The 27083-nt window shown below is 34.2% G+C and overlaps 1 protein-coding gene across 1 annotated transcript in view; it reads right to left on the bottom strand.

Annotated features, from left to right (window-relative positions):
* Dpp10 (Dipeptidyl peptidase 10) overlaps positions 1–27083 on the bottom strand; it is a 127292-nt gene that overhangs the window by 17391 nt on the left and 82818 nt on the right. The window contains exons 3-8 of the mRNA XM_017637139.1: positions 19705–19800; positions 18704–18818; positions 16808–16902; positions 13470–13597; positions 10906–11168; positions 10289–10457 (exon numbers count right to left, since the gene is read on the bottom strand). Of these exons, the coding sequence (XP_017492628.1) occupies positions 10289–10457; positions 10906–11168; positions 13470–13597; positions 16808–16902; positions 18704–18818; positions 19705–19800 (866 nt within the window). The remainder of the gene's footprint in view (positions 1–10288; positions 10458–10905; positions 11169–13469; positions 13598–16807; positions 16903–18703; positions 18819–19704; positions 19801–27083) is intronic.

The raw sequence follows: 27083 nt of genomic DNA on the forward strand, positions 1-27083 counted from the left end.
ATCTTCATCTTCATCTTCATCTTCATCTTCATCTTCATCTTCATCTTCATCTTCATCTTCATCTTCATCTTCATCTTCATCTTCATCTTCATCTTCATCTTCATCATCTTCATCTTCATCTTCATCTTCATCATCTTCATCTTCATCTTCATCTTCATCTTCATCTTTCATCTTCATCTTCATCTTCATCTTCATCTTCATCTTCATCTTCATCTTCATCTTCATCTTCATCTTCATCCTCATCTTCATCTTCATCTTCATCTTCATCTTCATCTTCATCTTCATCTTCACATCTGGAATGTGTGAATTAGTTTCCTTTAGCCAACGAGCAACGGTAAGCATTTATGTAACTGTTGACTTCAACAATAACGCCGCTGCTACCAAATGACTCTGCGCTAGCGTTTATTGATGTGTGAAGAAAGCTTGTGGCAGCCAGGTGTTGCAAATAAATAAAAGCCCTGAGCTATAGTGAACGGTAATTATGTAGCTAAATATATCTTTCGTATACTTAATGCACGAATGTGTGTGTAGGCCAACTTTTGCCTAAATGTCCAGCCTTAGGTCCTTCTTTCCATAGTTAATGACGTGAAGCTATAAACGAAAAGCTATTTATTTAAGGGCCGGTCTTTAATGATTTTGGGTTGGATGCAGTGTTGCCAGAACTTTTTGGATGAACCGGCTAAATTGGCAAATAAAACCGGCTAAAAACGGCTAAAATGTTTCAACTAAATTTCACATATTTTATTTAAATAAATCACGATTAAAAAGACTATTTCTTGGAGAGAAGTTACAAATTCGAGCCGGAAAAAATTTTGCCAGAAAGAATCTGCAATTAGGAAAAAGATATGATTGTGGCACATGGTTAGATTTTTTGTCGACGATAATTTGAGTAACCAATTTCGTTAAATTTAAAAATTTACAAACTGGAGCGATATTAAAATGAAAAATGTAAGTTAATACTTGTTTACTTAATTAATTTTGTTAATTCCAATGATTTGAAAGGTACTCCGAAGAAAACTATTTATTACTATTACTATCTGATATTTTGAGTGATAATTCTCGCTGGAATTTCGACGAACAAACCTATTATCTTCCCTACAAGGCCTTTTCAGACTAACCGATCTTCAATACACTCAAATAGAAACCAATAAACATAAAAAACGCTGTAAAAATTCCCCTTCAATTTTAAGGCAGTAAAACAACGACCTTAAGTTAACATCAACCGAGGCCATATGTTGACAAGGCATGCAAAATCACAGTTACACAAAAGAACTGGTGAGATTTTTCAGAAATCCCTTCAATTCTGATGTAAAATATGATACCACAAGACTGCAGATCTCAAATTTAGATGACCGGTCAGCGAGTTTTGCTTTACATAAAAATTTGTGCTCTTTTATTTTCATTTTGACTCACTTCAGTGTTGGGTCCTTTAATTCAAGTTGGCATTCGGTTTTTGGAATTTGAATAAGTTCTCAGCAAAAACCTTTGTTTAAAAAAATATATATGTGTACATAGTGCTTGAAAATATGAATTTTTCCATTACCTTAAACCTTTGGGAGTGGGCAAAAATTATGTTTTTTAATTTAGGCAGAATTGAAAATGCGCTATCTGGGAAGACAATATCTACATGTAATATTTATTCTGTTTGTCGGCACTATATCCAAACACAAACGCATCTATAGAGTCTTAACAGTGAAACAATTTCTTATTTTCTAAGTTTGCGAATAAAACTAAACACTTAAAATTAAGACATTTATAACAAACATTTTATGAAGAAAATCCCTTCTTCGTTTAAAGTAAAAATAAGTGAAATCGAGTTTTATACAACCCTGCCTGACATGAAAATTTTCTCCACGATAAGTCTAGTAGCCATTTCTAACAGATTTTGGGTCGCTTAGTCAAAAATGGAAACATATATACATATTTGAAATTTAAGAAAAAAAAGCCAATTAAAAAAATCGGCTAAAAACGGCTAATTTTTTTCTGCAAAACGGCTGCCGGCTATATCGAGATTTTACCGGCTGTTTGCTATCGCAACCGGCTAAATCTAGCCGGAAAACGGCTAAAATGGCAACACTGGTTGGATGTTTGTGATTTCTTCTTCCCATTCCGTATATATTAAATATTTACTTCCGTGTCTATACATATGTACAATGTACATATCACATTTAAATGAGCTTACTCTGTAATGATTTTGATGAATGTTCTTATAAGGTTACCACTTGTTCGAAATTGGTTACAAATAAAATAAAGCATAATATATGGGTATCGAATGGAAGTTTAAAAATCACCATTTCAGAAATATTTTTGAATAGTGTTTCCATCTACTTTCCCTCGTATATTTATTTAATTTTTATTTAGGGTGTTAGGATACAATATTAATATTTATGGGTACTAACAAAAGTTCTTAGGATATTAGTGTGAGGTTGGCACTTATTTTCTATTCTAAAAAATTTAACTAAAACAATTTAATATAGATATCAAATTAAAAGTATTTTTGAGAACTTTAATCCGAAAATATTTTAGTTGTGGGTTGCCATGTTTTTGTTTTGTTTTTTTGTCTTTATAATTTCACCGAGCATTTATGTATTTTGTTTTTTTTTATGTAGGTATGTATGTATGTATACATAGTGAATATGCACTCAAAATATGGTATCTTCATCTTCATTCCGGCGTATTTTTAATAGGGTTGCCAACTAACTTTTAACTTATGATAATTATTTAAATTAATCGATTCAAAAAGAACAAATTTTTTCATTGGTTTCCAACATGTTGAAATTAGAAACAGTTTTACCCCTTAATTTTCGCTTTATTACAATGCTTTTATCAACTTACAATGTTGTGTGTCCAGACCACCATTTATACTATAAATGTAGCAAAGCTATTTATGGCAAATTCTAGATATCAACCTAGTCTAGATATCAACCTCGTTGTAGGCATCATATCAAAGAGATGCAACTAAAAGACTCTAGATGTCGCCCCGCCAGAAGAAGCTTAATACTGCGCCTAAATATATGCACTATTCACATACGCTGCAGCGGAAATGGACGACACGTCATTTCTTTAAATGAAATTAACTGCTGCTATATGTATGTATGTTTATACTAAACGTGAGCAAACAACATTTTGCTTGCATTGCCTTCTGTTCTCTTTCCCTGCAAGTTGAATTATTTTAATATCTATGGCAAAATTTTTTACAGACAATACCAAAAAGTAGAAAATAAATAAAATTAAAAAAAAAACTTTTTAATATACAACGCTTTTATAAATGGACTTAGAAATTAGAAAATAATATTTCTCAGCCCCATAGAATTTGTTTTGATAGATTTTGACTTCGAAATTCGAGCAAAAGTCACTATAACCAATTTATGAGATTGAAAATGAAAAGCGTGGGGCGCATGTAATAGACCTGAGTTGATATGAAGGGTAATTTATGTATGTATGTGGAAATATGAATAACAACCGCTTAAAATTGATCCCAAATTTGGGCTTTCTCTGTAGAAATTTTAGGTCTATGTTATTAGGTTTGACTATTGTCAACTAAATCTAGTGCTTTGTATTGCATACGCTCCACGGTTTTCGTTTACAATATCATAAATGGTTTATAATGAATATTTCAAAGTCAAAAGTTATCGAAACAAATATTATTTTCTAATTTTTAGTCCATCTATAAAAGCGTTGTATATTAAAAAGTTTTTATTTTATTTTATTTTTTTCTTAATTTTCTTGACATCCGGTTAATTTATAGAAATTTTTAAAGGCAAATTTTCACCATGTGTTTCCAAAATATTAATTTTATAGAACTCTGAAGTACTAGGTAGGCTAAAATATTTACAAAATTTTTTATTTTTATTTTATTTCACTGAATACTGAGGTACATATTAGGCTGAAATGTTAGGTTAGGTTATGTTAGAGTGGCTGCCCCGCGCAGAGAACAGAGCACACGTAGGCTGGAAAAGCCCGTTGTGATCTCACTGGCCGAAGCCATTTGTTTCTTAGTAATTGAACCACCGAGTGCGTTTTATATAGCACAAAAAGTCGAGGACGTTCGCCGAGCTTAAGTCCGCGAAACAAGCCAGAAGGGCCAGGGCGGGGCAATGGCAGAAATAGTGTTCGATGCTCTCCGCCTCTTTCTCGTCCCTGCAAGTGCGAAAAAAAAACGTTGGTGGGATATCCTAACCTTTTTCCGTGTGTGCCCATCAGACAGTGTCCGGTGATTACCCCGACTACTACTCTTACATCAATCTTTGGCAAAATTTGCCTGCTAGTATGGCAGGTGGTTTCCAGAGCCCACCTGGTATTTACCTCCTCGATGAGTTCAACCTTTAATCTGTGTTTTTGCAGGAGGTTAGAAGTATGCTCGCATTCTGAGCAGAATTTACTTCAGATATTTCCGTTCCCCTCCTAGCGACCTCCTCCTCGGCTAGGCAGTCGCCAGGAATGTCCCTGCGTCCAAGGACCCATAAAACAGGCAAGGAGCATTTTGATGCCAGCCAGGTTAAGAGTATTGCTGCATTCTATGGCTACTTTGGACGTTGTTTCGTTATATTTAAGAGATTTGATAGCAGTCTGGTTGTCAGAATAGATAGCGATGGGCCATCCTGGCGGGGCGGAAATTACGAGCTACCGAGCTGCCACCATTATGGCGTTTAGCTCTGCTTGAAAACGCTTCAATAGTGCGTTCAGCGAAAACTGAGGTTTAGAGCGAGTTCGTCAGAGTGATTCCCGTCACCCATTCCTTTGTTAAGCTTGGAACCATCTGTATATAGTCGTAGACCCTGGGTTTAAGTCTTATGGAGAATTTGTTGTCTAAACAGAGTAGAGGAGTGATATAATCTATTTATCGTAGATTGTCCGGAAGAGTTTCAAGTACTTTTGCGTATCCGAAGCTGAGGTCTCCCCACGGCTGGATCGTATTTAACCTGACCGTACTGCAGCCGGCCCGAAATTTGTCATAGAGATCTACAGGTGGAAGATTTAACATTATTTCCAGAGATTTGGCGGGTGTAGTGGGCATAACGAGCTTGGTCGTCGTCTTCTGCACCCGTTCGACCTTTGCTCTGGACAGAGTGTTGTTAAGCGCACGTCATCATACAGTGATCCCGTAAAATGGGATGGTTCTTATCACAGTCGTATACATCCAGTGTACTATATGTGGTTTTATTCCCCATTTTTTTCCTATAGCCGTCTTGCATGCATACAGGGCGGTATTGTCCTTCCTGGAGCGGTGTTCCGCTTCCAAACCTATTAACGTGTTGATATATTTTTATCGACATATTTTGTATGAAAAAGGTATTGATTAGATCTAGGGTTTATGTATATATGTACATTTACGTATAGTCCCGAACTATTTCTTAATTCGAAAAATAAGATCGACATAGTTCGTTCTGCGTCCCTTTTTTATGTTCCGCACCAATTCTAAATTTTTTACCAAAAGTGGACTTAGCAGCCTTTTAATCTTAGCCAGCTATATGTAGTGTTTAAAAGTAAAATAAAATAACTTTATAAAAGTACGAAATTTCACTGCTTTTCGAATAGTGGGGATCTAGTTACTATTGGACTGGTTCATTTTTGCAAATAAAACACTAGCGCTGAACTATAAATTTGATTCACTAGTTCGGATTTTCCCTGCAGGGTACATACTCGCATAGTTAATTGTGCTCACATGCCCATAACCTTATAAATTTTATTTAGTTTTGCCAATTTCAGACGTGAATTTACTAACCTACACACATACACATACAAATGTGTGTACATTAGGGTGGCCCAAAAATGTATGAGAAAAATTAGTCGGAATTATTATGCTCTCACCCCCTAGGATTGTTCTATACCAAAAAATATACCCCTTTTTTATTTATTTTGAAATCAAAAAATATTTACATTTCTCTACAGGAGATTCCCTATACTAATACCCAATTGTTTATTTAACGATTTTTATAGGTAATGGGCGAACCAATAAAAAATCTTTAGTTTAAGAAAAAATGGTTAAATAAACAATTGGATATTGTTACTGGAAGTCTTCTGAACAGAACCGAAAAATATTGATTTTCAAGATTTGCATACCATTTCGACGAAAAGTTGTTTTTTTTTTTTGCCATAAAAATACATGGAATACTTTGAGCGCTTTGAGAAACATAGAACGTAGAACAATTCTAGGGGGTGAGAGCATTCAAATTCCGACTTTACTTTTTTTTTGGACCACCCTAATGTACATACTTAGTCAGGATATGATTTTCACTATTAATTGCTCATAAACACTAATTGCATTCAAATGTGTTTTCAATGGGTTCTTCGTACAGTATTTATGTATAGACGTATATATACACATTTATATTTGCTCACGAAAATTTTATCAGCTTTTGGCATGCACGCTTAAAATTGCTGGTCATGTGTGAAAATGTCGTCTACATTCCGTTATCTATTATAGTTCTTCAACACATCTGCAATTTACATACATGTAATTGAATTTTAATAATCCAAGCTTATCAAATTACGATTTTCCAACTAGTGACACATGTCCACTTGTATATGCAACCCGTTATCAACTCCATACTAAATATGTATGTAGGGTTGTTGGTATTAATTGCTTTGCAATTACATATCATGTATTTAGAAGCTTTTACAAGATCCAGTAAACTGAGTAAATAAAATTGAGGAGGTTGTCCAAAAGGATAGGTTAGTTGGAAGAGTATATTAAGTGTTTATTTTGTTTTTATGTTTGCCAATTATAAGTATATATTTTAAGGCATGCGTCATTAGAAATGGGTCACTACAACCTTGGGCTATTAATGAAATTATGCTCTTTGGAGGGTATCATGTCTCAGATGGATGGAAATAACAATCGTTCTCCAAGGTGTATAGCTCTAAGTCGAGTTATACGCGGCAATCACATAATAGGTATAGCCCACAAATTCTGCAGTTCGTCTCCTCAAAGAGTCCGATTTCGTGTCGATGGTACCTTAGTCTGCTGTCCGGTGAGAGTTCTTAAGCCCTCTCTACTATGAGTTAGCAGCCGATCAGAGACTTCACGAGAGGGAATTATTATTGTTTTGGACTGCCTTTGGCCCTTGTCTGCGCTATTGGGTTGTAATTTGCAAGTCCTCCTATCCTTAGGGACTCTGCTTTGTATCCTCTGGTTGCACCAAAAAAAGGCTGAGGACCGATCTGACTCCGTTGTGTACAGAATTTCGGTAGAGTGTGGTCCCTTTCTTTGCCATCGAAGCCCTCATGGCACGGAACGCACCACAACGTTACTCTGTTGTTGATTACTAGTTTTTGCAACTGTCTACTACATGATTTTTATGGGTATATGCTCATCGGGTTGCTCTTTTGAAAGATCAATACACGCCAGCCCCAGTGTTTCCAATCCTCAAGTATAGAACCATCAGTGTACCAAACTTGATATTGCCTTGTAGGGATTTATTAAGGTCAGCTTCGGCAGCATTGTGTCTGCGAATTTTACTACGGGATCATTTCTGAATAGTTTTAGGACACCCAAATGACCCCTTAAGTCCCCAATTTTCAAGCTACTTAGGTTCGGCAGTATTATAGCACTCCACCGAGCTTCTTTCTCTATAAGCGTAGCTAGAGACGGTATGCCTAAGATGACTCCAAGCGTCTCTGTCGGACACGTGCGCATGGACCACACAAACCAGGCGCTGGAACTTACCCAGAGTGACGTTGCCGCATAGGTGGAAATCGCGTTTAACACTGTACTGAATGACCAGTAAAGTAGTTACGGGGATATTCCGCAAGTTGTACCTTGGGGCCTTTGTGGATTTATTGGTAACCGCCGTCTGATGTGAGTTGCAGTTTAGTACCTTTCCTAGTATTACGCCTAAATCTTTCGTCTTCAGTGAGAACTCAATCTCTGTCCCACTCAATTTGGGTTTGGGCAAGTTGACATTCCTTCTTTTGGTAAATGGGATGACGACGGACTTCATTGAGTTAATTGACAGGACAGGAAGTTCGTCCGAGTACCGAAGAAGATGGGATGACGAACGAGCTTTTTAACGACATGTACTTTTTTGTTGTTGGCACAAAACAACGCTAGCAGAAAATAGCAATCAGTTTACATGCCGTTAATTGGATTGTCCCTTTAATCTGTTTTAAGTCTGCACGATTAATAAACCTAAGCAGATTCTTGGGTGTCAAAGAGCTCAGGTGTTCATCTCTCAACACATCGCGGCCAAACGCGTCATACCTAATTCTTGATAAAGCGGGGCAGAAGCACAAAAAGTTGCCCTAAAAAAGTCTGGGCTCAGTGCTGGTATTAAACCAACATTAAGCCTAAAGGAATTCAACACTATAGAATCTCTTCAACAAGGGTAGTGGCGGCGTATTATCCTGTGACATTTCCCACGCTATTGACTGGGAGTCTGCTACACCATACCACTTACGCATAGCTGATTATGGAACTGATCATAGAGGTATAAATCCACAGGATTCCCTTTGGTGACAGACTCCACGTTTTGCCAGAACCTGTTTACATTGCCTAAATGCTGTCAATGCTTTGGAGGTCTTTTGTTCCACGTGAGATTTCCTCGATAGTTTTGTATCTAGAATTACTCTTAGCTACTTCACTTTGGGAGAAGTCTGAATTGTGACTCGTTTAGAGGTGAGGGGAATGGAACCATCCGACCTTCTCCTTTTAGTAAAGATCACAACACTGATTCTGGTTGGGTTAGCGATGAGCCCATTCCCATCACACCAAGTGTCAATCGTATTCCGTATTGGCTCCACTTTCCTGCAAAAAAGCCGGCAGAGATGAGCCCGTGACTGGACAGGCCACATCGTCCGACATGTACTTAGTTAAGCGTATGCAGATACAACGATTGCGCTGGCTTAGCTATTTTGTACGCTTAGAAAACGACACTCCAGCGAAAAAATCCTTCGACTCGGCAATCATGGGGGGACAAAGAAATCAAGAGCGTCCACAAATAGAATGGTAGGTTAAGTGCAGAAGGACCTGCCTGCACTCAGGATGAACAACTCTCGCAAATTCGGAAAGGAGAGAGGTAATTGGCAAAATTTTGTTTTAGAGTCTCGGCACACACCGACAAACGGTTGTGGTGCTGAATAAGAAAAAGAAGAACTTTAACTTCTCGGGAGGAGGATGCTTCAGAATATCTAAGGTTAGGAAGGCGCCCAGAGAAGGACCGAGAACAAACATTGCTATTTTTTCGTATCCTTGGCTCTGTGGGGACTACTTCTGGTCTAGAAAAATGATGTAAAAGAACGTTATGGCTTTGGCCTGCAAACATAGCGTGGAGTTGATCCGCATGCAGGGAATACATCATTTATGGGCTGACGAGCTAAACGGTTACGGGCTGGCTGTTGATATTCAAAGGGAAAAAGATGTACTTATTATTCTGATTTGCATTAAACACCAATTTTTTGAGAAAGGTTTCGCCAATGCCAACTAAAGTTGGGAAAAAATCAAATCATACAGAGTTTGTAGAAGTCCGTGGTCTTCGTACTGCCTAAAATGGGCTTCATTGTAAAAAAAAGACCCAGGAGGCAGTCGTCTAGAGACAAAGCGCACAAGACACTGGTCCTTAGGCACACATGCGACTAGAACGGCGCTAAGCTATAACGTTTTCTGTCGCAGAAGCGATGCCCTCCGTTGGTCCGGGATAGTGTTTCTGGGAAAGCCTTTCCTAGGGTCTGGCAAGCTTTCTCTAAGTCTAATGGAATTGAGAAATGAATCCACCAGAATAAGTTAAGTCCCTAAACTCCACTCAGTGGATCTATGTCAGACAGCTTCCTAAATGCCAGTTTTGGTTTTAAACCGCAGGCACGTAGTACTAATTGGTGATTTGTCATTACATTCCAAATCAACTAACCAACCAACGAACTATCGAGTTGACGGAGTTATGCATCACTGAACCAAGGTAGCTAAACCGTAAATGCTAGGCAGCTATCGGCTCTAGAAGGACCTAAATCCACATACAGAAAGAGGGTGAAGTTTGGTGGACGGACGAGTTAAATTTATTTCCCATAACTCTTGCACAAAATTTTCTGTGGCATATGGAGTTTTTTTTGGCCATTTGAGAAAAGCTTCTTGAGCTCGAATGATTTTAGTGCTAAGGTAGATATTTTAGCTCGAAGACATAATCAGTCGAAGAGTATCCGAAATATGTAATCTTTTTTCAATCTTTTCATTTTACGTTATATCGAGTTCTTTACCCACTTTACCATCCATTGTACATCCCATTTATGCGCTCTACATTTCTGCATATTCGACAAAATTTGAAATTCAATGCAATCCTGTTACATTTCCACTCACCTTAATGATCTGATTTCCGGATAGAGATACGCATTCGGATTGCCACCACTTGTCGTGCCATACCAAGCGAAATGCTGCTCCTGCACTAACGAATCATTGAACGCACCGTAAAGCATTAAGTGTCCATTCTTCGAGAGCCAAATTGCATTATTCGAGTGCAGGATTTCCTCTGCAAGGCAGCAGCACCAGCAACAGCAACACCAGCAGAGATGTAAGTCAAAGTTGTAAGCAGGCGAGGCAAGCGGACATTGGGGTTGGCGTCGTATGTATATTTGAAATTCCAATTACGATTTATAGTCGTCGGGTTCAAACATTTGGCACATATGCGATTTGAATGCCAAGTAGCCAACCGCCGGCGGTGGTCAGTGGACGACAGCAAGCAGCAGGTGTGTTTTCGCGCGGAGGTATAGAAAGAGAATATAGATTGAAAGTGAAGAACGGAAATTCAATTTTCGATTTAAAGCAATTTAATCGAACGCGCAATCAGTGAATGAATGAATTGAAATGAACCAACCAACCAACGAACAAGTGAACCAACGAAAAAAAAGGCACTTAGAAGCTTGACTGGTCAGTTAAAAGCCCCCTCCCCATCTACAGCCGCTTGCAAACAAACTCACCTTCATAGAGCCAATCTGGTATGCCATTATAGACGATGCCAGGCACAGCGTCGCGCGTTATACGATGCACATGATGGGTGGAGCGCGGCCCTTGGCAGTAGTAGATGTCATAGTTGTAGACCAGCACCAGCGCATTTCCGGCGGTGGTTGGCGCGGAGGTGGTTGCATTGTCATTGCCAACTGCTTGGGTGGACACGAAGCGAGCATAGTGTAGATAGGGCCACTCATCGCTGTGCGCATCGATTTTCAACTTGATGCTTTCACTAAAAATAGAAACAGAAATAGAAATAGAGAAATTGGAAAGTATAACAAAAAAAGAAAGTTGATATGGAATGAGTAGGGGAAAGCATTGTTTGGCAACAGTTTGTAGAATTTTTTTTTTTGTTTGTACGGGTAGGATTTGCCAATAAACGGGTAGTGAAAACGAAAGTACGGAAATAGCCAAGCGAAGGAAATGACAGCGGTACGGACAGCTGAACTCGCCAGCTGTAGCACACTTTCCAAGTACACTTACATGCATAGATATGAATTGAAATTAAATAAAATTCAAGAGATATTTCATGCTTAGGCAGCTTTCACTGCTAATCGTAATATTTTTTTTTTAAGTAGATATTTTTGTCTGATTTAAAAAAGAAAAGCCGTTATTGTGATTCTATACTTAAAATATTAGATAGTTAATTTGAGTTTTTAACTCACTACAGAATTTCTATTCACAAAGCAGATCGATTGCTAGTATAAACTTAGCCAGTAAAAATCGATCTGGTATTTTTCGAGCAGATATTAAACCGTAATTTTTATTTTTTGGTATTAATAATAGGCAAAGCTACGTTTTTATGAGCTTGGTAAACATGACCATAACTTCTGCTTCAGTCTTAACACTTTCGATCGCCCAGGGACACTATTGTACCACAGCATGTTTGTAAGACTCCTAATCTCTTAAATCTATTTAAACATGTTTTTTAAAAAGTCCAAACTGTTTTTGTATTTTGTTGCATCATCTGCAATATGTCATTATGAAATTTTTACATGAAATATAACTTATAATTTTTATTGGCTACAGAAATTTTCTGGTATATGTGTGAGAAATATGGATAGATCAAATATGCCCAACTATAAAATTTTATTGGGATACATATTTTCCAATATATATATATGATATACAATGTTTTTTTTTTTTGATTTACACATATTGGCTTTTTTCAATTTCAAATATTTTAAAATTATGTTTGTGCTTACATCCTGGAAAAGTCCGAACAAAAGGGTTAATGCTCGAAACTGAAGTCGAAAAATATTTACCAAAATTTATGTCAGACTTTAAAAGTGGTGTTGCTAGCTATTAACAGCTGCTTTAATTCGCCTCGGTGCAAAGATGTCAAAACTTCTAACGAGTGGGCGCGAAAGTAATATTGTTAGAATTTTAAATTCCTTTTCTGCTTTAAGCGAAGAAAAGCTGAAATTTGATATTTGTGTACCGAAAGCAAAAACAAAATACTTGTAAGTTTTTGTTTTTGTACTAACGCTACCACTTTATTTCGAATTCGCTTAGGTATGGAAAGTAAAAGTTCCTTTAAAACATTTTTACGTTTGGAAATTATTAGTTACATTTTAAAATTCCTAAGGAATTTTCCCCACCTATTCTTCTTCCCTCAGAGCCAAAGTTAATTTGGTTCAGTTTTTCTTGCTTAGTTGGACTCTTTTTTTTTTTTTGTCTGACTCACTCATTCGTCTAGAACTTCCACTACTTTGTTGGCAAGTGGTAATAATAATAACCGGCGACTGCTTAATGAGAAGGCATGCTGGTGGAATGGTCCTGCCGGTTAGTGATTTTTGTCAGAGCTTGCGTAATTAGGAAGAAATTGAAAGCATAGTGCACAATCACAAGATCTTAAGAAGGTTCAGCAAAAAGTTACTTCGGGCTCCTCGTGAGGATTAGGAGAACTTTATTTAATTTATGACTAGCTAATTCCGGCGTGAGTGTCTTATAAGTACTGTCGTGCTGTTTGATATCCGTATTGTAATATTCTATCAATTTAATTTGATAAAATTTTTCAAACAAGTGGCAACCCTCCTCAAAAATATTTTCGGCAGTAAATATTCCTAAACCTCTTCTTTTTGATACCCATATTGTAATATTTAATTTATCTTATCAATTAAATTTAATACAAAATTTTAAACAGGTGGCAACCTTCAATATATATATTTTCGCCTGTAAGCTTTCTTAAACCTCTTTATTTTGGGAGCCATATTGCAATATTCACTTTATCTTATAATTTTACTTAAACTGCAATTTTCAAACACGTGGCAACTCTCCAAATTTTATCTTTCTATATGTTTTAAGTTAGAACTCTAGCATTACATCGGTTAAAGCTGCATTATTCTTCGAGTGAAGCGCGTACAAACATACAGACAGATAGATAAAAATTCTAAAAATTGTTGACTTGGCTTCTGTTGCTCTATTAAAGACCGCCCATACTAATTTTTCTTAAATATCTATAATGTACAGACATCGTCCTGTTACAATTTTATTATATGTACAGATAGATTATTTCGTTAAAGCTACTCACCTCGTTTGTACATCGAAGATTGTATATTGAGCCAAAAATGAATACCGGAAAAGCTTGACAACATTTTGCGCCAATAAAATGTAACGTTTATCAGCTGATATAGTAAAAGTATATGGTGCAAGTGTTTTCTGGAAAGATAAATTAATGAGAAAAATTTACTCACCAACAAAGTTCTTGCATATGTATTTAAATGGTTATTCTAATGGACAAAAATATATTTCCATATATTCCATCTGTATATTTATACATTAGGGTGCATCACTCTACAAACAAAAAAAAAAAAAAATCGGTGCTGTTTGTTCATCGAAAATATAATATGCATGTCTTGTATTTTATTACTGCCGCCAAAATATTTCGGAAAAACATTAAGATTTCCGTAAGCTGTATAGTTTTGTAAATAGCTCCAAAAGTCTAGTTTTTTTTATATATACAATTAATTTTAAAAATATTTTTTTTTTGTCATTTGTTATTCAATGGTCTTATAACAGTTTTTGTTTTCATCTTATTGAGCCTGAGGCTGTTTTGTATTAAAAACTGTTTTGGGAAAACAACAATAGTTTACATTTTGGTATATTTTCTAAAAAATCACCTAAGATGATAAAAGTGTTTAAGCTTGAAAGGTCTGCATAAAAATGTTTAAAAATTTTATTAACGGAATTAAAATAATGCGATTTTTGATGGTATTTTCAAATCGGTCTAGCACACATAAAACTTAATATTCTTACGAAATATTTTGCCAGAAGTCTTAAAATATAATAAGTTTTGTAATTCCGGTGCAAAAACGCAAGTTGTTTTTTTGGTGATGCACCCTAATGTATATGCATGCGCATTTTTATATGAGTGACATAAAATTAATACAAACACACATTAAATGTAATTAAATTTACTGCGTATTTTTACTACGTGGCATTTCTCATTTTGATGTGTTTTAAAATGCTTTGAAGCTCGTAAATTATATAACTGCATTTGCGGGTCTTTGGAAAAATCGAGGTGTTTCAAAAGCACTAATTGCTGTATATTTTACTACACGGTAATTTGTTTTTTTTTTGAAAAATTCATTAATTATTCATTTGCTTTTAGTTAAGTGCAAGAAAATATAGGCAAAAATAATAAATTTGCTTTCAATTAAAGTACGTATTTATGTAGGTTCGATGGTTTACAACCGCAAAGCGCACATCACATCAGAATGCATTAAATACTTATAAATAACACAGCTTTGCAGGAAAAAAACTTTTCCGGCGAACATTGACTTGTTCGCTGAATCCAAATTTGTTGCCAGAATTCAAAAGTTGGCTATGTTTTTCTTTCTAGCATTGAAAGATCTAGGATTTTGGTTTTGAGGTTTGAACTAAAATACCGAGCCAACTTTTTGATCCAAACTCAGACTAAGCGACTAAAATTTTATTAGCATTGACAACTTTCGTATGCGAGAAAATTTTTTTCAACAGCTTTAAATATTTAGTATAGCAAAAAAGGAAATCATTCAGTCATGTGAAGGAAAGCTACTATGGATTTTGGTTAGCAGAATACATATTTGAAATCCAAATTCTAAAAATAACTCCTTTTACAATTAAAAAACCTATTATATTGGTACATATATTTACTAATCTCTTTATCCTAGAAAAAAATTCATTTTCGGAAGCTAATTAAAAAACAAAAATTCAAAGAAGATTAAAAAATTTTAAACGACCAAAAAAAATCTAAAAAACTAAACCAGTTTTTGCCATACAAAAATTAAAGATTTTTTAAATAAAATTTTTAATGAGATTGTATTAACTGTATTGTAAATATGATGATTCCATGCAAAAGTAATACTTTTTCACAATTTTATGCCATACAAGATTTCATGTTTGTTTTTTTTTTTTTTAATAAAAAAGTATACATACCAATTTATTGCCATAAAAAATTTTATGATTTTTTAAATAAAATGTTTAATGAAACTCTATAACCGATTGTTTTGTAAACATGACGATTCGATGCAAAAATAATATCTTCTCACTTTTTGTATGTCATAAAAATTTCACTGTGATATTTAATTTTTTAAAAAGTTAAAAAATATATCAATTTATTGCCATAAAAAATTATATGATTTTTTAAATAAAATTTTTAAAGAGATAGTATAGATTTTATTATAAATATGATGATTCGATGCAAAAATAATACTTTTTCACTGCTTTATGCAATAAAAATGATGTCATTTATTTTTTTAAATTTAAAAAAATATACTAATTTATTGCCATAAAAAATTGTATGATGTTTTTAATGAGATTGAATGACCGATAGTTTTGTAAATAACGGGTGATTTTTTAAGAGCTTGATAACTTTTTTTTTAAAAAAAAACGCATAAAGTTTGCAAAATCTCATCGGTTCTTTATTTGAAACGTTAGATTGGTCCATGACATTTACTTTTTGAAGATAATTTCATTTAAATGTTGACCGCGGCTGCGTCTTAGGTGGTCCATTCGGAAAGTCCAATTTTGGGCAACTTTTTCGAGCATTTCGGCCGGAATAGCCCGAATTTCTTCGGAAATGTTGTCTTCCAAAGCTGGAATAGTTGCTGGCTTATTTCTGTAGACTTTAGACTTGACGTAGCCCCACAAAAAATAGTCTAAAGGCGTCANATTTTCCCACTTTTTCATGTGGTAAGCCCACACCATCAAGCGCAGCTAATCAATTATATTTTTTTTTTAATTTTTAAAGAGATTGTATAAACGATGGTATTGCAAAAATAATGGAAAAATTATACTTCTTCACTTTTTTATGCATTGAACAATTTTATGATTTCTTTTTTAATTAAAAAAATATGAAAAATATACCGATTTATTTCCAATAAAAAGCTTTATGATTTTTTATGTAAAGTTTTTAATGTATTAACGATGGTATTGAAATAATATATTGATTCTATGCAAAAATAATACTTTTTCACTTTTTTATGAAATAAAAACTGTTATGATTTATTTTTTTTTTAATTTGTAATGAGAATGTATTAACGATTGCATTATAAATATAATGATTCAGTTCAAAAATAATACCTTTTCACTTTTTTATATTATGCCTGATTTATACATATTATAAGGAAATAAATAATGATAATTATTTTTTTAACGTAATGGCCCGAATGTATTTCAATATCCAACTTTGTCATTAAAATTTCTCCCATTTAAAGTCCAGTGGAAATCCACCATTAGGCATAAAAATACCTGGCCCTTACGTCAGTTGTCATTAAATACGTTTTCAAGGCCATTTCAATGCCTAGTGCAAACATGGCATAATCACTTTTTATTTAATTTAAATTTATTTTATTTTGTTTTCTATTTTGTCACCATTTGCATACTTACATACGTTACATTTGACATGAGCACTCTTTCGGTAAGACTGGTTGCATTTAATAACACAATTCGTCCCCAATGATCCTGATATAGAAATTCCTCACCTGCAATAAAAAGTTTTCGAATTTGAAAAGAAGGAAATACAAATCTATGTACATACATATGTATATGTATGTAAATAATACTGATGATTGACGAGGTCAGTTTGATAAGTCAGTGCTTTTGAATGAAATAATTAATTTTTTAGAAAAATCCCGTTTAAAATATTAAATTAATGATCTCCTCTTATGTACATGATTAGATATGTAGGCACTATACACAGGATGTACTGGGACCTAATTGATCTTTGGGATCTTTTAATCTTCGAAACACTTCTCCTAGTCGAGATCACGAAGTCACAGCGATCCCAGGGCCCTGAACGCCGGGGCTTAGCGCGCCGCTTGGCTGTCAGAGTAGATATTTATCTCTATAAACGATATTACACAAGTTCGTAACCAATCGGCTGCTTCTTCAATGGCAGCTACCTCTGCCTGAAATACGCTAAAGAAATCCGGTAGCCTAAATTTAATATCTAAGATTAGTTCCTCACAGAAGACACCTCCTTTGACTCTGTCATGAAGCTTCGACCTATCTATGAAGATATTCACCGGTATTTTGCTGCCGAGACCCCATTTCTTTCCAGTAGCGCTTTTACAACAGTAAATGACAACCGATGCTTTCCTCACTCGCTCCTCAATATTTGGTTCTCACATTCGTTTTCTGTCAACAATCACTCCCAAGCATTTGACTTTATCAGACAGCACAAGTGGAGTGACACCGATCGAGAGGAGCTGATCATCAGGCACCTTGTATCTCCTGGTGAAGAAGACTAGCTCCGTCTTGCCAGGATTAATAGCGAGCTTACAATTGGAGATTAGTTTGTGACCAAAATTTAGGTATCGCTGCATAAGATCGTACAGATTGTTCAGAAACTTATCTCTGATAATAAGTGCCCCATCATTGGCATAAGCGATCGCCCGACAGTTTTCCATTACATCTCCTCCAGGATGTTATTTATGATAATGCCCAGAGAAAAGGCGAGAGAACCCCAGCTTACGCCATAGATAGGCACTCCCCCACGCAGAAATGACAGTTCTGTCGCAGAGAATGCGTGAGATAAGAGCAACCAGGTTGGTCTCAACTCCGAGCTTGCTTAGGGCATTTACAATCGCCGCGGGTAACAGGTTATTAAAGGCCCCTACTGCGAAGCCTTTGGTTTCCAGAGACTCTTCTATAACCTTACCAACAGAATGCAGGGCATATTCCATGGATCTGCCCTTCATATATCCGTGCTGAGAGAACATTAGTCTCTCCCAGGAAATCCTGTTTCGAACTAGCCTCTCCAACGTCTTGAGTGGGAAGGATGAGATACTCATTGGCCTGAAGTCTTACGGCGATATGTTTCTAAATAGAAAAAATAATACGCGTATTCTTTTGTAAAAAAAAAAAAATGATATTTAGAAGATTTGTTTCGATCGGTTAAGGGTCTCTTCAGATATTCGGAATTTTTACGATCTACCTTTTCTCTTTAATCAAGATTCTATCAGGCGGCGAGATTATATGGGTTTTCAGATTCAGCGAACAGTGTAACTAAAGAAAATTGTTTTGGGGAAATGTGATTGAAAATATAAGAATTTTTTTTTTCAGAAATTTGGGGAATTGGCTTTGACAGAGTTAGCATCGCTAGTGCTGACTTTCCTCTATGTGCATAAAATCAGTCATTATTATTAAGGGTTAAAGTTTCTGGCGATCTACACGATTTTATCCCTCAACTTGCTAAGCCGTTTTCAACCAACTTTATTTTATTTTATTTTTTTTCAAATATACATACATAAAATACAACTTAAGCTTCATTTTCATACTCACCATTTATCCATGTACCATTGGTTCGCTGTGGCATAAAGAGTCCATCCACAATGTCCTGCAGCTTGATGCGTTGTCCCTTGACGCGCGGCCCCTCATCGGGTGGTGTGAGTAGTACCTTTTTTGATAAATGCAGAAATTTTATATGTTGTTTTCTATAAGAGAAAACCCAGACAAAGAAGAAAGAAAAAAAGCACAAAAATACCGGGGGGACACACGACCACCACGAGACACAAAAAATATAGGAAAAATGGGAAAATATATGACATCAAATTTACACGAAAATTGGCATTGGCGGGATGACAACAACAAGAATTGCGCAAAATACGAGTACATGAGGCGAAATAAGTAGGCATACATACACAGACAAATGTATATTGTGTGCATAGCATACATATATACGAATGGAAGAAATATAATAATGTGACTAGACTAAAACAAAAATAATGAAAAATTAAATTAAATAAAAGTTTAGCAGCCGTGAAGTATGCAACAAATTACACAAAAATACATAAAAACTGAATGGGAAAAACTGAAACAAGCTGAAAAATATGTATGTACAACAGACGTGCGCAGGTCAAGGCATATTTACATAATTACACATTAGGGTGGGTCACATTAAAAATCAGTGGGCTTAAGTGCTTGAAATGGAATATTACTGACTTTATATCGGTTTGGAAATTTATAAAAAAAAAAATAGTTTTTGTCACATAAAGTTTTTGGCAAAATTATAAAACATTAAATCAATTGCAAAGAAGCATAATTTTTTCAAAATTATAAGATGAGTGTGATGTAGAATTTTTACATTTTCGTAAGCCTAATACTGGTCGGATACAAAGACACTCGACAGACACTCATATTTTTTCAAATTTCAATAATACTTTAGTGACATGCATTTTCAGGAGGTTTTTTTTTACAACTATTTACATTTTTACAATTATCTTTCGACATAAATACACACATATAAACTAGTGTTTTCTTATATTTCCAGCAATCGCACTTACCACTGATGTAACAATTAATGCCAGTACAATGATTATCACCAATAAGGCGATGAAAATTCCGCGCCAGTTCCGCTGGTTGGGGTTGCTGGAGACCAACTGTGCGTGAAAAAAAAAATAAGAAAAGAAAAATTTGGAAAATGCAGTAAGGTGAATTCAAGATATCCTGTAGAAAATATATATTGTAAGTACTAAAAACTGCAATATTTTCATATATTACTATACATATCGAGGACTTATATTCAATACCCTCTATCTGCACTTTTCAGCAAAATGAGATTCTGATAAAAAAAAAAAAATCATCTAAGACTTAACTGTCATTGGTGTTGTTAATGCAGACGTTGTTTAAAGCTTGATAGAAGAATTTACTATTAAATTGCATTAGTGATGACAGGTAAATCCCAGATGGGTTCTAATATCAGAAAGTAGTTTTTGTGAAAATTACAGATAGTGGGTATTGAATATAATGTGTATTAAATTTTCACCTAAAACTAATATGAAAATACATTTACTTATTATTAAGGTCCTTTACCGTTTGTGAAATCTGTACGAAAAAAATTTTAATTTTTTTTAAGAATTCTTTTCAATTGAGTTCTGGTGTCTGACCACGGTACTGATTTGAGAGACAAAAGAATTTTTTTTTAAACTTTAAAAAATAGTAGCAATTAAAAAAAAATTATTTTTTCACTTTTCTACAAAATATTGTAAGTCTAGCAGGGTGTTAATAAAACTTTGACATGCTTAATTTTTTCAAACTCGAGTTTGTTTTTTTTTTTTACATCGGAGCAAAGTCAAAATGTCTAAAATTTCAACAAATACATACGAAAATTGTAAACTAATGTAAAATCCGCGCGCGAGGTTCCCTATTAACATATTGTAGATGTTGCAAATAAAAAGATGTAAAATGTAAAAATAATATTTTTAAACGAAAAATTTATTTGTTTTAAATTCTGAAAAATTGTAATAGCCAAATTCACCCAAGCAATTTAATTAAATTTTTTTTTTGTTTGTAATTTGAATTTCTTGTGAAAACCAACAGTAGATAAAAATACAATTTTTACTTAAATTACAGGTGAAATCGGGGGTAAAACTTTAAAGATTTTTAATAAATATTGTACACAGTTTGAAATTTTACATAATGGTTTTTGTTAGATTGTGAGCTATTCTTTTATAAACGAAAATAATAAACATTAAATAAACAAAAGAAAAATAGCAAAAACTTGTTAAAATATTGCGTCGCTATTTGTTTACTAGCAATCGTACATACATACAATTTACGAGAAAAAATTTAGAAAAAAGTAAGAAATGGAAAAGATGAAACTTCTCGAAATAGCTAAAGAATAAAAAAAAATTTATTCAAAATTATGCATGACAAATTTATTACAAAAAAACTTAAAAGGAGTAACAAAGAATTGGAAAAAATGTCGATTCACTGATGACGTAAACATTTTACTTTCAAAATATTTATAATTAAAATTACGATTAAGATTTTGTTTAGAAAATAATTGTTCCAAATTTTGAAAGAGTTAAAATAAAAAATGTAAGGTAACTAAAAATTTATTGTGATTGGAGAAATCTATATTGGATGTGAATTTCTGAAACGTTATCGATTTTTTAAAGCTATCGATTGTTAAATAAAATTTTGTTTTGTATAATTTCATAAATTCATCGGTTATTTATTGAAATTATCTGTTACTATTTTTTCATAGGTTTTGATTGTTTTTAAAGTTGTTTATTATATTATGGAAAGTATTATGGAAAGTAATCGATAAATTGCTTTTTATTAGAGAATACCATATTTAAAAGCGTGACTCAGATTTCTTTTCACTTTGACTTAGCAAACTAATACTTTTTCAGCTTTCTTTTTTTTACTCAGGAAAGCCTTTATGGTACTATAGTCAAATTTATGAAATTTGTTTTTCGTGACCATAATTTAGTTGCAAGGGCTTTGCTTTCACAGATTAAAGAGGTTTATTGGCCCTATTGGATTTACTCTCTGTTTTGCCACCGTTTTGTTATATCGTACCTCTAGTTCTTTTAATTATTTCGAAAATTTATTTGGCAATACCGTTTTAAAAATATTTGTTATTTCTTATTTTATAAAAAAATCGCGCATATTTATATGGAAGAAAATGCGTAGAACCGTGCCCAAAAAAAATGTTTAAAACTCAACTACTACAAAATAGCCACTTCAAATCTGCACATTTTTATACTAAAATCTAATGAGCTATAAAAATGCATACTTGGAATTCAAGAACAAATTCTGATTAAAAAGTTTTTAATTTCCATGAAAAACATTGCGAGTATTTGAAAATCAATAGGTGAGCAAATCTTACGAGTTGCTAAATTTTTCAACAAAAACGTGTTTTTGGACAAAAATGGTGGCACACTTATCTTTCACATTGCATTATCTTACGTTTTGCATAAAGAAGAAGATTTCTTCGCGATATTGTCTTGAAATGAAAACTTAAAAAAGATATACTCAAAAAAGTAAAAATAACAAATCGTGCTAATATACCGCTTTAACCGGTACTGGAACTGGAACTGGAACTATTTCTGGAACTCTATTGATTGAAATATACGCAATATATTAGTATTTCCTAATTGTGCACTTAGTCTAAGTTGTACTATTTCGAAAATACTGCGCAAATAAATAATACATTAGTATAAACTGGCACGTAAATAATGCGTGTCATTAAAATGCAAGCAATTTTGTAATTCTCACACAAATTGATTATGGAGGCGTTCCCAAAGACAAATACGCTTTACAATAGACCAATAATATATGCGCCGAAAAGTGTTGCAAACACCTATCTCAAAATTAAATGTATGCAAGTGGTATTTATCAAAACCTCCCTCAACCAAGCAGCTACTTTTTTGTTTGTCCTTAGCTTCCCCTTTTAAAGCAATATATTATTTTAGAACCGTGATTTCTTGGGAGTTGGGAGTGCAACAAGAGGTTGCGCTGCTGGGTCATTGTATACACACGCACTTTTTCCCACTTTCTTTTGCATTCTTTAAGGATATATATTATTTTTTTTTTTTGTTTTTCATTCATTCTCTGAAATTGCATCGATCCCTCTTGCGTCTGGCACTTTTTGTATTCTGGCAACTTTTTATGGCACAATACTGTATGCTTGGGCTGCTGTGTGTTCATTTATTTACTTTTCTTTGGCCACATATTGTGGTCATTATTTAGGCCACCATTATGCCGATATTAGAACGCATTTTCTTTTGTGCTTGTAACGTTAAAGGGCGGCGCAAGGCAAGAATGACGAGCTTTTGGGTGTGTTCCAAGGTGTTTTTTTTTTTGTTTTTTTTAGTAACTATTAGTTACTCTTTTGTAATTTTTGTGAAAAGTGTTTGCTTTGTGTTTTCGTAACAGCAAATTTCTTCATCGTTAGAAAATGACCAATAAAAAATTTTTCCGTAACGCATGTTGAAAATGTTCAGGAGTTTTTTGCGCTCATTTCTTTGTATAGCATGGTCAGAGTATCAGGCCATCTGATCCATTTTTTTCTTTTTAGTATAGGAAAATTTACAGGAAATAATAATGACGCAATACAAATTTAACTCTGCTCCAGCCAATATTTTAAGATCTTCGCCAAAGAAATGGTTTTATTGACAAAAAAAAAAAAAAAACGCTTCTCATCTCTCAGACCGGAAAATAAAGTTAGAAGGTAAAGGATACCTGTTAGAATTGCGACCCCTCTCGTTTGGGTGGTTAATTAAGCTTCTTGATAAAGCCTGCCAGTAAACTCTTTGCTTGGCGCATTCCTCATGTACTATGCCAATTAATTTTAGTGTGAGAATTTGTAATTTCATAGTGTTAAGCGGTCTAAATACCTTAACTCGCTTAAAAAATAGCCGCAAAATATAAAATATATCAGCTTTGAATTATTTTTCATATTTTTATAAAAACATGGGGTGAAACCAGCCGGTATTAGTTACTAGTTTGTACATAAAAATTGTCTACTCGTTATTGTCCCTATTCCAACCTTCCCTTCGGTTAATAAATAAAATGAAATTTTTCCAACTCTCAAAGCCATTACCAGCCTTAAATGGCAATATTCCTAAGCATACACACATTCTCTTTGTAAATTTAATCCCTTACACACACACACAAAAATTCATATTTACACACTTCAATTTAAATTTGTATAAATTCTCAAACGCTTGACATTTTACAAACGTAAGCATTGTGTAGTGTAGCAAAAACTTCTAAGCAATTAATTTTGCAACAAAAGCAAAAACAACTTGTTGCTGAGTGTTGAAAGCTACTAAAAGTAATGAAAAAATAAAAAATAAAATATACTCAGCAACATTTTATGCTCCAAATAGTCATCCGAGTGATTGAAGTGAGGTGCAAGTGGTATTGCGAATTGTGGGTTTCGCCAGCAGTTGAGGCAGGAGAGAAGCGAGCAGCGTTCAGACAAGTGAATTATTTTCATGCAGTACCATGATTCAATAATACAAGGTTAGATAATTATTGACAGCTGCGGTTTGACACTCCCTTACAAAAGGTTGCATTTACGAAGGACAGAGAAAGGGCAAGAATGCAATCCCTTGTTTCGAAAATGGTAGNTACTATGCAAGTGAAGTAACGATATATTTCTCTTAATTGCTTTATAAACACACACTAACAAGTTGTATGCAATCAATCGTACACTTTGTCTTTCCTGCTTAGCCTTGTATTTGAAATGAAAATTTGAAAAATATTTTACAATGAATAAATCAATTTACTGTTAAAAAAAATGCTTCTTTTCATTGAGCAAATTGAACATTTGACAATGGAATTATTTAATTATTGCCTGTGCAAGCACTCTGCAATTCTTCATGTGTGCAAGTGCATGCATACTCATAAAATATTCAATTAGATTAAGTACTCATACTTTTGGGATTTTGTAATTTAATATTTTATCCAACAGTTGTCGACTGAATTGTAAATTGAAGTGAAGTTCCAAGAAAGCTCAAGTACTTATATACATACATATGTACAAGTAAATGATTACATGTGCAGTGGCGGGAATATAAATGGGAAGGCAACATTTGTTTTAACAAGTTTTGGCTATTTTTCTTTTACTTTTTCAGTGTTTTTTATTTTTTATGAAAGTAAACCTCACTATCTAACAAAAAAGAGTTTCGGAATTTTTTATCACAATTTCAAACTTTTTTTATCAGAATTTTTAGAAAAAGTAAAGTTTTAGGTAGGCTCATCCTTTACCTTACACTCATCTCAACTTACCGTACCCCAACCCACTTTACCTCACTTCAAATCAACTTACCACCCATAAACTCAGCACACCTCACTTAAACTTAACAAACCTTATTTTGACACACCTAGATTTATCAAACCTTAACTCACCACAATTGAACATATCACACCCTTTCTCACCACAGCTCACCTTAACTTACTATACCTTAATTTTGGAAATATTTCCGAACCTATTTCGGAACTTTCTTTGCATTTATCGATCTTGATATCGATAACTTCGGTATATTTTTTATCGATATATTTTTCCGTATTTGTATCGATATTCGCAACTATAAAATTGTCCATGTTTTTATCGATATATTTTTCGATAATTTTACCAATATTTTATCGATATATTTATATACATATATTTGTATATATATGTACATGTATATATCGATATTTTTATCTATGTATTTATCGATATTTTAATCAATGTCTTTATCGATATATTTGTAATATGTTTATCGACATATTTATGGACATTTAAAATTTCGAGGCAGCTTCGAAAGTCTCGAAATTGTACCGAGAATCCAATTCCATAAACCTTGAAGTAGTCCTAAAAATTCCGAAATAGTCCCTAATCCTGAAAACTCTTAAGAAGTCTCGGAAATTCCGAAATAGTCCCGAAAGTCATAAAATCCTGAAGCAATTTAGAAGATTCCGAAATAGGCCCGAGAAAACAGAAATAATCCCCACAATTCCGTCAATCCCAAAAATCTTGAAAATCCTGAGAAAGTCCCAAAAATGTCGAAGTAGCCCCGAAAATACCGAAATAGTCTCTAAAATATCGATATGGTCTCGAAAAACCCGAAATTCTTTACAGTTTTATGACGACTCGGAACGGCGATTGTATTTTTATGAGTTTTCCATGGCAGAAATACACGCGGAGGATTGCCATTGGCTGCCGAGGTGCGACCGCTATACATTCATTATCAACAGGGAACGGATTTTTAGGACCTAAAACCTATAAAAAAAAGGCAAAATAAAATAGCGAAAAAGGCAGGAAAGGGCACTAGGCATTGCAAAAAAAGCTAAATAAGGCACTAAAAAAAGACAGAAAATACGAAGAACAATCAAAAATACATTTATTTTAGAAATGTTTGTATTAAAAGTAAAAAGAGAAAAACTATAAACTAGTTTCATTATATGAAAAATTTGTACTTTGAATCTTTGACTATTTTATCCTTTCGAGTTTCTAAAGGCGGATTCACCGTTCCTGTCCGGACACTTTTTGTTAGTAATTTTACGCGTTCCTTTCCCAACTTGTCTCACTGAGAGCGCGACAAAAATGTGCTGAACACTCTTTGTTTGAATCAAATTGATTTTGATTTTCTGTCGGAACGACTTGATGATTCGGGTTGCCGCGTTCTCCTTAATATGCGTTTGCAGTGAATTGAATGTGTTATTTGCCCTAAAAATCGTATGTAGGCAACAATATCATCAGCTGTTTGCTTCAGAACAAAATAAAATGTGCCGAACTGAACGGTGAACCGTACTTCAGCACCCTCTCCGGCAAAAATGTTTTGAGAGCAAATAAAAAGTTGTCCGGACACGAACGGTGAACCCGCCTTAACTCATAAAACTTTACTTTTGAAACGTTCATATTATCAGGAATAAGGGCGTTTTCATCGCCCTTTACAATTTTATCCACACCCCTTATTGTCTCCAAGCCTACGTTAGTTGAGAAAACGGCTTTGAATTTTTCCAACACCAATTTGGCAAGAGATCCCTGCGCTTCTATAAGCCGCATGGGCATGTGTATATTTTTTTAATCTTAAAAAAAAATTGTAAATGCTATAATCACATTTTTAAAGGTAGAAAAAAGGCAACATCAAATGTGTATATATGGAATCAGGGAAAGCTAAATCGTGGACATTCTTAATTGAATATGCTCTATCTCTTTAGCAGAAAAAAAGTCAATTGCCATAAAATCCGTTCCCTGATTATCAATGAGTGTAGTGCAGTCTATGCGTGCTGTGCCTTGGATAAGTCATCCGCCATTATATTGCCTTTTTATGACTGTCTGAAATCTTCTCACGTATTTTCAGGAGTAATGAGGATACGCTAAGTAGTATGCCTTCCTCCGAGTATAGAGGATTGCTTTACGTATGAACAAGCCCTTAAC

Source organism: Rhagoletis zephyria, unplaced genomic scaffold, assembly GCF_001687245.7.
Source record: "Rhagoletis zephyria isolate East Lansing unplaced genomic scaffold, Rhagoletis_zephyria_1.1 Rzeph_scaffold_00128, whole genome shotgun sequence".
NCBI classification, from domain to species: Eukaryota; Metazoa; Arthropoda; class Insecta; order Diptera; family Tephritidae; genus Rhagoletis; species Rhagoletis zephyria.